The sequence below is a fragment of the Aquarana catesbeiana genome, linkage group LG03 (genome assembly GCF_042186555.1).
Source record: "Aquarana catesbeiana isolate 2022-GZ linkage group LG03, ASM4218655v1, whole genome shotgun sequence".
Taxonomy (NCBI): Eukaryota; Metazoa; Chordata; class Amphibia; order Anura; family Ranidae; genus Aquarana; species Aquarana catesbeiana.
Genome location: NC_133326.1, coordinates 379,482,041 through 379,496,905, shown reverse-complemented (window position 1 = coordinate 379,496,905; position 14,865 = coordinate 379,482,041). Strand labels below are relative to the sequence as shown.

General features: G+C 40.9%; 1 protein-coding gene across 3 annotated transcripts in view; it reads right to left on the bottom strand.

Annotated features, from left to right (window-relative positions):
- The window catches only part of SEPTIN8 (septin 8), a 186,966-nt gene that overhangs the window by 86,943 nt on the left and 85,158 nt on the right, over nucleotides 1-14,865 (bottom strand). For 2 of the 3 annotated variants that reach the window (XM_073620666.1, XM_073620668.1), the window contains exons 4-5: nucleotides 7,093-7,279; nucleotides 157-318 (exon numbers count right to left, since the gene is read on the bottom strand). In XM_073620666.1, coding sequence (XP_073476767.1) covers nucleotides 157-318; nucleotides 7,093-7,279 — 349 coding nt within the window. The remainder of the gene's footprint in view (nucleotides 1-156; nucleotides 319-7,092; nucleotides 7,280-14,865) is intronic. The other variant, XM_073620667.1, reaches the window with a different exon arrangement.

The window sequence follows — 14,865 nt, the reverse complement described above, 5'->3', positions numbered from 1 at the left end:
GTCATGCTTTCTACTTCACCCAATCAGAGAATGCTTTGCATTCATTCAGAAAATGCAAGCATTTTCTTTCTGTATGGGCTGTGTTAAGAAGAACAGATCGCTAACCAACCCACTAATATTTTCACTGCCATGCCATTCCAAGTCCTTTTTACTTACATTCATGACAGAGTTAATCTCAGCCACCGCTTCGTCATCAGTCGGGAATTGGTAAATCTGGACGCCATTGCTAACCAGCTCACTCATAATCTTGATTTTGAACTTGTGGAGTTCACTCTTAGATATTGTGTCAGCTTTAGCAATTATGGGAATGATGTTCACCTAGAGAACAGAAAGGGGAATTTAAGAGAAAAGATTTACACACCATGAATTAGAAAATGTGCTTTTAGATAGAATAATTCCACTGAAAATCACACAAAAGACTAAAACAAAGACAAAGTCCAATAGTCATTTTATGTGAACTAGAGCTTGTGCAGTGACCCATGTTTGTCTGCTCTGGATACACACAGGTCACTGCACACAGACAACAGTTATATTTTATGCGCCCTATTCACACCAAAATACTGGTGTGGTGTGGTATGGTATGCGGAAAAATGCAGCATGTCTGCACTGAATGTCAATGCACATCAGCGCAACGCACTGTGCTGGTGTGCAGTGACAGGAATAAAGTTGCAGGGAAAAAAAAAAAAAAAACACAAGCAGCGGTGTAAAACCATAAAACACACTGCACTGTGAACATAGCCTTAAATACAGGGTTAATCATAGGGTACAATAGTTCTAACCTGCTAATTATGTGCTGGACACATCCCCTGCTATCTACAACTGTCTATATCAAACTTGTGGAATGAATAATCTGAGAGTGACATTTATCAGTGCATCATCTGGTTATAGCTCAGGATCTGACCTCTCCATCAATAAATGCAACCAAATCCTGCCATATGCATGTGGTAATATCAAATGTAGGCACTGGCCTTCCATTCATGTATTGGACAATAGAGGCTCGTTTTAGATCAGACATTGACAGCTCTCTGTAGTCACTAGCATCACAGACACATGGCAATTACCGGTAACCTATACTTCCAGATACCCGATCCCAGAATTAGAACCATTAACCTCAGTTATATTACTGCTTGCCTGCACTACCTTTCTAGGTTAGCTTTGGATGTCTTCAAATAAGGTAGGGGGTAACAGTTGACTATTTTTAACCAATATGCTGCTAGCCTTAGTAAACAGATAGAAAAGTTTATTATTTACTCTTAAACTTTTTTTTTTTTTTGTTTTTTTTTTTTTTTTTTACACATTCTCCGTTGCTTCCTGATTTCTGGCCTAGGCAAAAATAATGTCATACATCCCAGGAGTCTTCATGGGTATTTTTTTTTCTTTCATCTGGGGAAAGAGAGAGGAAGGGCTTTTTCAGCAAACCATCCACTTCTGTTGCATGCCTGAGTTAAGGGCATATGGATTCCATTAACTAAATTAAACATGAAATTAAAAAAATGAATTAAAGTGGTTCAGCACCCCCCAAATACTTTCCTGGCTCCTCTTTTGATCCAGTGATGTGCCTGAGAGCAGCATTACTGCTTTCTATGTTCACAGGCACAGAGGCAGCAGCAGGAACAATTGGCTCCTGCTGTCTTCAATCAAGCAGGGGGTGGGTCTAAGCCACCTTGTGTGCATCTATGGACGCATGCGGCCTTACTCAGGATCAAGCCTGCCCTCATAGAAAGCACTTGCTATTAGGGCAGACACAGAGGAGGAGCCGCCAAAGGTGCCAGCAGGGGACCCAAGAAGAGGCAGTTCGGGTCCACTCGGTGCAAAACCACTGCACAGAGCAGGCAAGTAGAACATGTTCATTATTTTAAGAAAAAAAAAAAAAATAGTTGAGCATTAACAATTGCCTTGAATATTGTTTTCGGTTTGTAGTGCTTACATAGAATTAAATTCTGCTTTAAGTGTTTAGAGGGAGAGGTTTAGAGCCCTGTACTTTTGAGTTTGGAGAAGGGAAAGAGTTAGGTGATCGGATAAGATTTGCACTGGCTCAGGACAGCAAGAGCTCTGAGCACCATTAAAGTTTTTTTACGGACATAAGATGGCAGTAGAATGATTGAGGTACTACATGACTATTAAAGTAAAACTGAAGGCACATTTTTTTTCCCCCATCTGTGTCCCATTAGGGAGAATTCCCTTCACTTCCTGTTCAGTAGCCAAAACAGGAAGGGAGAGGAAATCCCTTGTCACTAAAAAAATAGTACTGACCTTTGAGGATTTCCCCTCTATTCCTGTACCCAAAATAAGGACTTTCACTTGTGGATGAGAATGGTAAACATGATCTCCCTAAGGCCCCATTTACACCAGAGCATTCAGTAACTCAAAGCTCCAAAGCTCTCAACAAACAAAATCCCACGTAATTTAAATGGTGGCTGTTCACTTACTTTATGAGCGCTTCTTAGGCAGAATTGGACAATTTTGGCCTTAGAGACTTATTGACGGAATGCCTGTAAACACTTGAATCAAGCATTATTATTTTCAGGTACATTTCAGGCGATTTTTAGGCTGTAAGAACTACTCTCCTCGCCCTAGTGTCTCAGGCTGTATTCAAACTTGACTTAAGTGTTTTTGGATGTTTTTACAGGCTCATTCCTTGAGTGTTTTTGCGTGAGCGTGTTTTTTTTTTTTTTCTATTGTTTTTAGCGAATAGAAAGCTAGTTACTAAGGAAAGAAAAAAAATGCAATATACACATTTTCCAGGCGTTTCTCCATTTTAATCTGCTGGAACTCAAAAGAAGCTCCCATACTTTGAGCTTCAAGGTACACTACACTTTTGATGGGGAGCGTTCTGGAGCTTCGAGCTACAAAACGTTTAGGTGTAAATGGAGTTTAACAAGGACACAAACAGCAATGAAAGCCTGACAGGTATTCTAAATCCTCTATCTGAAACAAAGTAAAAAAGTACCTTTAGTTATATGCAAAATAAAGGAAAATAATTATAGCCCAAACACACACGACTGTACTAGCTACACATACATGTTTATGTCTTGTGCAAACACCCTGGAGCTGGTCTTCTCTTATGGGAGCAGCAGTGATTGGTCAATAAAGTCCATTCCAGGTAGTTTCTTCTCTTGAAGTCTGCTGACCAGGGGTGCCTACACTACAGTTTTTCAATGAAATAATTATTGGCTGGATTAGATGACAATCTATTATGTATGGAGTCCCTGCCGTGTGTTTATATATAAAAGGGCCCTATGGGGAGCAAATTATCAACTGAAATCTAGGTACATACAGGAGAGCATAGTTCTTCAACAGCATATCTCTTCCCATAATAGCAACCTATTGAAAGCAATAGCCATCTTCATCGATTTACTGCATCGAAAAAAAAAATAGCAGGGAGATTTTCCTAGTACAGGGCAGGAGGGTGCATTCATGTGAAGAGTAAAGTGTGTAGGAGCAAGACAACTGAGAACAGACCCTGTGGCCAGCTGCTATGTAAATGGTGCAGTGTTCCTCCACTCTTCTCTCCTCCCAGCAATATAAATGGCCAGTGTTTTTCAGACAGCCTGTTTATCTTATCCACACCGCCTAGAACCCCCCCTAGTTGTTACTCCATTGTCAAAGTGCATCGCATTTTGTGTCTCCTCCGCTGACAGTAGGTCAATTTGATGGCTAACATCTACGGTATAATTTAACCAATGAAAGTTTACTGAGGCCTGTTATATGTTATGTTGGATGAGATCAAACAGGGAGGTGTGCAACTCTACATCCTCCCAGCAAACATCTATTATGCTTTCAACTTAATAAGCAAGAACAAAGTCTAGGACAGATGTTCATAAGAAAGGCCTTGCCATGCAGCACTGAACAAAGTAGACAATTTATAAGGAAAAAGAACGAAACGTAATCCATCCAAAACTTTTCAGGTTTTTGCTGTCTGAGTCTCTGATGGACAGAATTGGCTTCACTTTCTGTCCTCACTCTGCAAAAAAAAAAAAAAAGCTTGTGGAATGCGTCCCCGCACTTCTTGTTTCGGTGGCCACTGTCTCCTATAATCCCAGATAATCCTCTCCAGTCACACCACTAGGAAAAGTATCTCAAGACCTATTCTGAATTTATCCATCCCTGATCTAGGAAAACGTTTAATGTGATTGTGCCCACACACATGGGCACGCAGAAATCCCCAGCTCAATGATCTCAGGGAAAATAGTGCTCGAACGTACTGAAGATGTTGTCCAATCAGACACACCTCCTCCAAGATCCTGAGCTTAGTCTGGAGGTGTCTGGTCACACTGCCTTTTGTTATTTAGATAACATTCAGGCATGCTCAGGCAAAGCCAAAATATATGCGTACGCGTGGGTTCACACCCGTGCAGTGTGGGACACGGCATGTGATTCGGATAGGAATCGCACCGCATTCCTACTCAAATCACATTATTATACAGGATGTATATAGCGCAGACAGTTTACACAGCACTTTAATACATTTTGCGATTCTTTGCAGTGGGATTTGAGCCCATTCATTTTGTATGGGCTCAATTCGCACTGCACCACACGACAAAAGGTACTGCCTTTTTTTTTTGCCACACCAGAATGAGAGCATGCAATCGGATTCTTGCAAACACACTGCATTTTGCGACCTGCTTTTGGGGGGGGGGGGGGGGGGTCATTAATGTAACATTGACACCAGTGGCAGATCGCAAAACCAGAGTGAGATTTCAATGCGGTGCGGGAAACGCTCAGGATTCGCTGCGTTTCCCATACCGCAGATATGTGAACCAGGGCTAAAGAAAAATTATAGATTTTTGGATTAGATCTTGTAGGCACATCTGACTGATCTACAAGATCCGTGGCCACTTATCTCAAAGCTCTTGCGGTCCTGCTTTAATTCTGTATAGCAAGTTCAAAAAAAGCGAGTTCCATATACAATAGACCAGGGGTCTCCAAACTTTCTAAACGCAGGGTCAGTTTACTGTCCTTCAGACTTTGGGGGGGGGGGGGGGGGGACAAGGTCATCTAGAGCCCAAGGTGAAAATACCAACTGGTGCCCCTCCCCAACCCCAAAACGTAAGAGCATTATGTATCAGCAAAAATCTCTTCCCTCACCCCCTAAAATTTGAACACTATTCTTCACACTTATCCCTCAAGCATAAATTCTCCCCAAACAAAAATTTCCCCTTTTCCAGTACAAATCACCCCTCCCAGCTCAAATCGTCTCCCTCCACAAATGCCACCTCCTAGCACAAATCCTCGACCCCCAAAATTTTCCCTCTGAGCATAAATTCTCTGCCCTCCTCCAAATCCCCCACTCTCAGCACTAATTCTCCCCCCAAACATACCCTCCTAGTTCAAATCCCCCCTCCAAAGCACTCCCAGCACAAATCCCCACCTGCCCACCCCTTGTCACGGCCCTGGGGCAGATTGTGGCCACCGGGGGTAAATGGAGAAATTAATATGCCTCAGCCTTGGTGAACAGTGGGAGTAAATTACACAGTGCCTTTGAAAAGATACAATGCAATAGACACAGGAATTGATGGACTTAAAGCTGGTAGTAGAATTTTAATCAAGTTTTTTTGTTTTAAGAACATTTGTTTGATTAATTTAATCATTAGTGGTGTCAAATCAATATTGATATTCAATTGCAGTGAGGAGAAAGTATTTTAAACAGTATGTGTTACTTTGGGAAAAGAACACTCATTCCAAAACTGAATGTTAAAAATAAAACTAAATTTTGAAGTACTTTCCAATAACATTCATCAAGTCAAGGTACTAAGAATTTCTGTACAAATGTTCATACTAACTAGTGTACCAGCTTAAGGCTATACTGCAGGAGTTTATTTAACAGATACTTTAACTAGTGGGTGCCAATGATCTCAAGTGCTCTGAAGCTGTGCCACTCTGCAATCTTCAGCTAAATACAAACCTCAGTTTATTACACGCAACACAACAGAGAATACATTTACCTTTGCTCTCTTTGTTGTCCTGTTCAACCATCAGTAACAAGAGTAGTAAGCTTTTAGTAAGCTCCAAGACAGAGATGGAGTGGGATAAGTCCCACTCATTGGACTCATTTACTTGTGTGTATACATTTCAGTACAAGCTACTAAGCTATGTAAACAATCTCTTCACAACAAAGTAGATATGGATAACGTTAAAAGTTAACTAGAGCTCCATCTGCTGGGTGTATGAAAGAACATAGATTTACAGGATTACACTTTATTTTACTTTTCACTCATGACGATAACAAATAGAAATATTAGGTACAAATCCAGGGCTTTTTTTCAGCGGGAACGCTGGGGGACGCAGTTCCGGCACCTTCACCACTGACAGCAAGTGGTGCTGGGGTGTTCTGCAGGGTCTATTGATACTCACTATTAGGGGATCTATCCTAGATGGAGGGTATCTATTTTTGCATGGGGGTCTATTGTTTGAGGAAGTCTATTGTTGCTGGTGGAAGACCTACTGTTGCTGGGGGTGGGTCTTATATTACTGGGGAGTCAGTTGTTGCTGGGAGAGATCTACTGTTGAGGGAGGGGTCTATTGTTGCTGGCTGACGGAACATCTATTGATGCTGGCTGCGGGGAGATCTGCTGTTGCTGTTGGGAGCCTATTGTTCCTGGGGGGGGGGGTTTGTGCTGGGGTGGTCTATTGTTGCTGGCTGTGGATCTATTGTTGCTGACAGGGGCTCTATTTTACTGCTTTTCTTTTTATATTTACCAAATTCCTTACGGATTACTTAGCACCACAAATTGATACTTGGTTCTGTATTGTCAGTAAGGGCAGTACTGGGAGGTGGGAAGGGGATGGAACCAAGGAGGGGTGCTCGGAGGTAGGTAGGGGTGGAGAAAGGGAGTGGCTCAGAAAGGGGGAGCTCCTGCACCTATTCTCTGAGAAAAAAAGCCCTGTACAAATCACTATACAAAAGTATAAAGTTTAAATTGATCTCCAGTGGCTTTTTTTTTTTTGAATTCTATACCAACCTCGTTGTACAGCACTTTTCAAATAGACTTCCTAGTAAAGTGGACATACAGAAACGGGACAAAATCCAACTTATTTTATACCGTGTAACAAGCAACATCAAGGAAAAAAGTAGTCAGGACATGTCACTACCTTACTATCCAGCTTCTTCATGGTGACCAGATCTAAAGATTTCAGGGAGTGCCCAGTTGGTGTAATGAAGTACAGACATACATGTATCCTAGAGTCATGGAAGTTAAAAAGGGATCGCCGGATCTTGAGCTCTTCTTGGAGATAGTTCTCAAATTGAGTATCAATGTAGTCAACGACTGACCTGTAACTGCACAAAGACACTATGTAAAGCTGCTGTTAGAGTAAAAGCATAGCAATCATTTTGCCACTACATTTAATTTGTACGATATACCATACAATGTCTGTGTAACCAAATCCGTAAAATAATAATAATTAAAAAACAAAACAAAAAACAAAACAAAACACAGCCTAGGGGCTGCAATTGCAAGTTTTTAGTAGGATGTGCAGCTGCCCCCTTGCTTCAATATACGATCATGTGAAGAAAGAGGAAAACAAAAAACAAAAAAACTAACCTATTTATACTAGATGAGGTGTTTTGAACTGCGGTCATAAGGCATGGCACAACAATGAAGCGGCTGGGCACAGTGTTGATCTGGCCAAGTGTAAGAAAATGTTTTGAACAATACTATATGGTTTCATTGGCACATAAACTGTTAAACTAGCCAAAAGCCCAAGAGGTTGTGTGGGTCAGATTGTTGCTCATTACTAAACAATGCTGCTTCTGTGTTTTAACCCAACAAGCTAAACAGTTTTACTCCTTAGGCATCCATGGGAGTAAGTGTAGGGTACAGAACACGTGCCCAATAGTTCAGCCAAGTTCAAATTTTCAAAGAACACAGTAGCAGCAAAGGGACCAGAGAAAGCCACGTCAAGAAACAAAGTATTTAGCCCCGTCACTATTATCTTTAAAACAGTAACTACAGCCATCTTAAAAACTGCTGAACATACCGGTCAGGAAAATCCCAAACTATTTTATATACAAATGTAAACCCTTGGGGATTAGCTTGATGACTGCACTAATCCTAAAAAAAGGATCTGATCTTAATCTTTGCCAAACTAAATAAAGCCAGTTTTGTTCACCAAAAACAAATATATTATACTGTGATAGCTTGATTAATATTTGTCATGATGGACGAAGTATTAGAATCTCAAGGATAAGGAGATCTTGGAGGGAAAAACTGGTAAACAGAGAAGAGCCAGGTATTCTAATCAATATGAGTTTGAACAACTGTGCAGCCTTTATAAGCAGTCACGTAATTGTAGTTAATTGTTCTTTACTAAAAATTCTGCAAAATTGTAATAAATATCAATAAACAGCGGAGCACTCTTTAAGCACCAATTCGAAAATATTAACCGTAATATAAATAGTATCCACAACACTCAGATTACCCTGTGATAACAGATCATGTGCAATAATTACCATATATACTCGAGTATAGGCCGACCCGAATATAGCCCCGCCTCCTCCTCGTCCGTGATAGACGGAACACTGATACAGTTTCCCAGCATTGTATCAGTGTTCCTCTATCACGGACGAGGAGGAGGCGGGGGGTGTTTCAGCCTAAAACAGGGGTCTTCAAACTACGGTCCTCCAGTTGTTCAGGAACTACAATTCCCATCATACCTAGTCATGTCTTTGAATATCAGAGTTTTACAATGCCTCATGGGATGTGTAGTTCCGCAACAGCTAGAGGGCCGTAGTTTGAAGATTCCTGGCCTAAAAAAAACTCTGCTTATACGCGAGTATATATGGTAAACCAAAAATATGAAAAAAGTCCCATATAATTTAATCAGAAATGTGAAAACAGCCCTATACAAAGTCCAATATTTTTGTAGGTGTTCATAAACAGTCACCAGAAAACGTGTGCCATAAAAATATTCACAGTATCCGAAATCTTCCACCATGAACAGACACCAGTGTCATCTACGCGTCCAATTGGGGGTCCCCTCATTTGATGCGGTGGACCCCTTAAATAAATCAAGGCGGTCAAAAGCGCCTTAATCACACAAGTTAGCAGCATCCCGAAAGAGAAAGCCCACAGGGGCACAACGCGTCAGCCGGAACCTGTGTGACGTCACGGTGGGAGGGGCCAGGCGCCATCTTGCGGAGTCTGATATCTGACATCTGACATTATGTATATACATGCTGTGAATCGACATTTGTAAATGTAAGTGTAAGTGTCTCTGCACATTGTGAGTGTTATTCCATTGTAACCCTTTTAATGTCACTGGCAATTGGATCTTCTTTGCATATTTCCCTTGAGCTATTCATGCTGATATAGCATGATATAGTATAAGAGCTGCAAAATATGCAGATGAGACTGGGGTGCAGCTGACCTGATTTTTTTTTGGTCAGTATATTTTTTTAAATTAATAGCACAGAGTCATTACACTACATCTCAGAATAGTAAAAAAACGCAGATATTTCAGGGGAACTCAGAAGATTAAAAAAAAACAACAAAAAAAAAAAAAAAAACGGGTAAATTAAATGAGCACACATCCTTTGTGAGGCCATGGCACTATCAACTTCCCAGTAGTAATCATTTGAAATGCTATTTAAATAATAAAAATAAATAAATTTAAAAAAAACTTCCACAATTTGCAATTGTGAATGATCCCAGTAAACTACCATAGGGGTCCCCAAAATTTTAGCACAATGCATCATCCTACCCCACTGCCAACAGCCTGTCAAACTCCATTCCGTCATCATTGAATTTGACAGAGCAGAAGGTGGTTAATGGTTCTCGCAGCTCTCACAGAGTCCAGTGAGGAAGAAGAGAGTAAGCAGTCGTTCTCTGAAGCACAATGTTGGATCAGGTTTAGGTAAGTATTTAGGAGGGCTGATGGGGGGGGGGTAGAGCAGGCAATAAAAGTTTTTTTACCCTATTGCAGAGAATGCATTAAAGGAGTTGTAAAGGAAGAAAGTTTATCTTAATGCATTCTATGCGTTAAGATAAAAACCCTTTTGTGTGCAGCAGCTGCCCCAGCACCCCCCAATACTTGCCTGAGCCCCATCTCAGTCCAGCGATGTCCACGAATGTCTCGGCCATCCGAGACTCTCCCTCCTGATTGAGGCACAGCAGCGGCGCCATTAGCTCCTGCTTCTGTTACTCAAAATCAGTCAACCAATCAGGAGAAAGAGGGGCGGGGCTGGACCCCAGCCCAGTGTTTGAATGGACACAGTGAGCTGTAACTTGGCCCAGGTGCCCCCATAATAAGCTGCTTGCTATGGGGGCATTTGACAGGAGGGAGGGGCTAGGAGCAGCAAAGAGGAGAGGAGGATCAGGGATGTTCTGTACAAATCCACTGCAAAGAGCAGGTATGTATAACAACTTTTTAAATAAAAATAACAAACAAGACTTTACAATCACTTTGGTAAAAAACCTTCAGCTTTTACAACCATTTTAATGCAGTATGTGCCCAGGGATGAACATCTGGAATGCAAATAATCTGTGTTCCGCACATTCATCCCTGGGCACATACCTTACTAAACATAAGTACTGCTTCATGCACTGTCCAGCTGCAGCAGCCGACAAGCCTCTCAGAGTTTTACAGGCTACCAGCAGCAGGTGTGAACGATGCAACTGTGCCTTCCACATTTAGAGCACTGGCAAATGCTTCTGGGCCCAGCACCCCTTTTCAGTATAAAATGTCCCAATTTACAATAAAAGCCTATTTAACCACATTGTCCATTACAAGTTTACACTCTAGCCCCAGTACTAATGACTTAAATTGACAGTCCATGTATCAGTACAAATTAGGAAGCCACAGGCATGTCATGACAGAGCCAAGACTTACTGGAAAGCATGCAAGAGACACTTATGCCTGATTTATCTCTCTCAGACACAGAGCTGGCTGCTGTGCTTCAGACAGCTGAAATATTTCTGAAGAAAAGGGCTCTTCAGTGCGCACAGAAAAGTGTTACCTCTATTAGTTTAATTACAGGGTATGACAGAAAAATAAAATATGGCTGCCTCACCTGGCTTGGGAGACAAAATGAATTGGGCTACACAGTAGTTGATAGTCAGGGTGCTTCTTCTGAGTCAAACTGCGATTTGTAGCATAGAACTGTACAAATTATATATATTCTGAATAAATAAATTGGGAGTTACTGTTTACTTTTACCACTACGCTGACCTCAATGCTTCATGCAAAAGAGGCCACAGGAAAACATTTCTACACACATTGTAATATGCCTGCAGCCTTATAGAAGTTACAGGCTCAGTTAACAAGAAAGCAGCACAATTATCTGAGGGGATGTTGGTCAGAGACTAGGACAAACCTGGTCAGGTTTGTCACTTTTGCTAAATCTTTCTTTGTTTTAATTGTCTACTCTACACAAACACCTACAGTATGTTACCACATTTTCTTTGACACTCCTATAAAAACGGATGTTTGTGGCTGCATGCTTCCATGCGCCTTAAAATAGACAGATATTCCCAAAGACATGTTCATTTCCTAATGCAACTTCTCTACTACCCCTAGCAGAGTCAGTACATCCCATTTACTATCACTGTGACTTCTGCTGGTCTGCATGTACTGTATATGTAAATAAGCGTATAAAAATAGAAGCCTGAAGGAACTCAGACATGGGAAAACTACATTTAGAGGCACCAACTTCATGCAAACCCCCCAAAAAAACTAAATTTAAAAGTAAAATATACACTGCAACTTACCAGTCCTCGACTCAGGCATATCGATCTCTACACACATGCAAAAGTGCTTTCATCACCCACGTGAGATGTACAGGTGTTTCACACAGCCCATTGCAGGCAGCCTGTTCACATCAATGAAAGGCACCCGGCTGCACAGGCCTCCACAAATTCCTGGAGTGTACATTTGTGAGGGTCCAATGCACGGATGAGGACACAGACTGTTTTCTGAACTGTGTATTGGACCCACACCGGTGTACACCCCATGCTATACATGGAGATCCGTGCAGCTGGCTGCTGTCGTTAATTTGAACAGACAGTCTGCACTGGGCTATGTGGAACACCTCTGCATCCCTCACAGGTGAAGATGGCCTCTTCACATGGACATATAGATCAGTACACCTGTGTTAATAAACTCTTAGATGTGGTGACTGCAATAAGTTTTTTTTTTACCCTTTATTTTCACCTAGTGAGCTTGCAAATAATACTTCATGTCCCCCTTATATCAACACTTAGTTCTCCATTCTGTTGAGGAAGTCATGGTGAGCATATATGCTGGCCTTCAAACATGTCTGCCTTTGTTCATGTCCATTACATGGTGGATTGATGGATGTAGTTTACACAAGATAGATAAAAGATGTGTGATCTTTTCAGCTCACAGGAAGTGACTCTGCACCCATAGCAAGATCAACAGGTTTTCTGTGCTTGGTGAAATTGTTCTAAGCCAGAAAAAAGGAAAACTAATGAAGACATCACATCTAAGAGCTAGAAAGCTGCAATATATTAAAACATTTTTTTTTTAAGTTTAGATACAGAAAACGTTTCTCCTTAAGGAGACAGTTACTGGTTGACGTTTCTCAGACAGTGCTGCTTAATCACTCAAAGATTTTAACCACTTCCCATCCAGCTTACAGACAAACTATGGCCGAGCGGGATCACTACGGTTCCGGAAGGACATCATATGACGTCGTCCTAGTCACGTGCTTCGCATGCACCCTTTGGGTCACAATGCAGCACGAACGGTTACCCACTGTGTCCACCGGACCAATCACAGTTATCACAATAGTACACCCTGTGAATGAATGGCTATATGAATGAATGGATGCATAAACTAATTTAGAGGCCAAAAAGCCATAAATTGCCTTACTCAACAAAAAATGACAGAATTATCAATATGGGTGGTTGGCTGTAGTGTAAGAAGATCACCTAATTTAGGGTTCACCTGACCATGACCTTTTACAAGTACTTTGTTAGTGTCAGTAGCAGACAGACTGAAAGCCTGTCATTAAGAGGCATGCTTTATCACCATGCTTTAGGACATTAATTAGAGGTTTATACTATTAAAGGGTCTGGTTTATACCTCAGTTCTACACATTCCTAGAAAGGTTCTTCCAAAAGACACAAACGTATCTGGAATAATCACATAGCAAAACGGTAACAGCTTGCAACCTATAATTAGGAAATCACATTTGTCAGGTTGAGGAAAATATTTCAGTCCTGTCTGACTTCCAGACTTTGATCTATCAAGAGTTTGGCAAAGTGAAAATGCTCACTATAGTTGCCAAATAGATTATCAAGTTCATTGTTCATGTAGGAAAAGATGTGAAATGACTGCCGGCCAATTCAGGCAGTTTGTGTGTTCAGGTGATGATTATCACATCTCAAAAGAAGCAAACAAAAGTAGCTTTTTAATAATTTTACCCAATTGCCATTATATCTCTTAATTAAAGCAGAACGACCCGTAAAGCGCTGCTGCAGCGGCGCTTTGCCGGTGGTTCAGCAACAGTGCCCATCCATTTCAATGGGCACCACTCCAAAGATGCTGCTTGCAAGAGTTTTTTTAACGTCCTGCCAGCGCATCGGCTCAGTGTGAAAGCCCTGCAGAGGAGCAGTTTTTTCAGGTGCTATTTTTATCCCAAAAGCGCCTGAAAAATGCCTCAGTGTGATCTTCTGATCGGCTTCTGTTAAATAGAAATGGGTACACACTAGAGCTGCACGGTTCTGGCCAAAATGAGAATCACGATTAAAAAGATCACGATTTTCTCACAATTCTCGCGGTGTAAAATCTTTGACATTATACAAAAGAATTGGGCTAACTTTACTGGTTAGTTTTTTTTTTTTTTTTTTTTTTTAATTCATTAAAGTGTAATTTTTTCCCAAAAATCTAAATCTGATCCAAAAGGACAAATGGCTACAATGTTTATTCTTAGTTTATACTTAGTTCCACTGCTAGAGTGTTGTGATTCTTGGCAGACTGCCCGTTTTTCTTTTTCCCTTTCTTTTGAAGCTGTTGGCTTCAGCAGAGCAGAGAGAATTCTCTGCATAGAAAGAATCGGGAAATACTTTGTCAAGATCGCAAGAGGGAAATAGGAAGGAAAAAAAAAAAAAAAAAAAAAAAAATCGCAATAACGATTCTTAATGATTAATCGTGCAGTTTTAGTACACAGAGATCGAAATTAAGCCGGTTCAGCAGGAACGATCGATCAGATGGCAGAGTTTACCTAGAGCCATTACTAATAGTACTTTCTTTTGGCAACAAGATGGCCCCAGTTTGTTGAATGTCCATTCATTTAACCAGGAAGACCGAGGATATTCTATGAATGTAGGTCATAACTGTTCCACTCCACAAAAATCTTTGTTTATAGTTTATGGATGTAGATAGTGTTGCCGATAGACAGCGCTACTACTCCATGCATCTCCAATGGCCTTCCACTGTTGAAAAAGATCAGGCGATGGAAGAGGGCCTGGTGTGTCATGTGACCAGCCAGAATACAATACATCAAAAAGATAAATATATATATATATATATATATATATATATATATATATATATATATATTAAAGATTTTAAAGATTTACAACCTCTGAACAAACAAGATTGCAATAACATTAGTTGAGAGAGATTGATTGCGAGAGATGGAATGATTGATTGCGAGAGATGGAATGATTGATTGCGAGAGATGGAATGATTGATTGCGAGAGATGGAATGATTGATTGCGAGAGATGGAATGATTGACTGCGAGAGATGGAATGATTGACTGCGAGAGATGGAATGATTGATTGCGAGAGATGGAATGATTGATTGCGAGAGATGGAATGATTGATTGCGAGAGATGGAATGATTGATTGCGAGAGATGGAATGATTGATTGCGAGAGATGGAATGATTGATTGCGAGAGA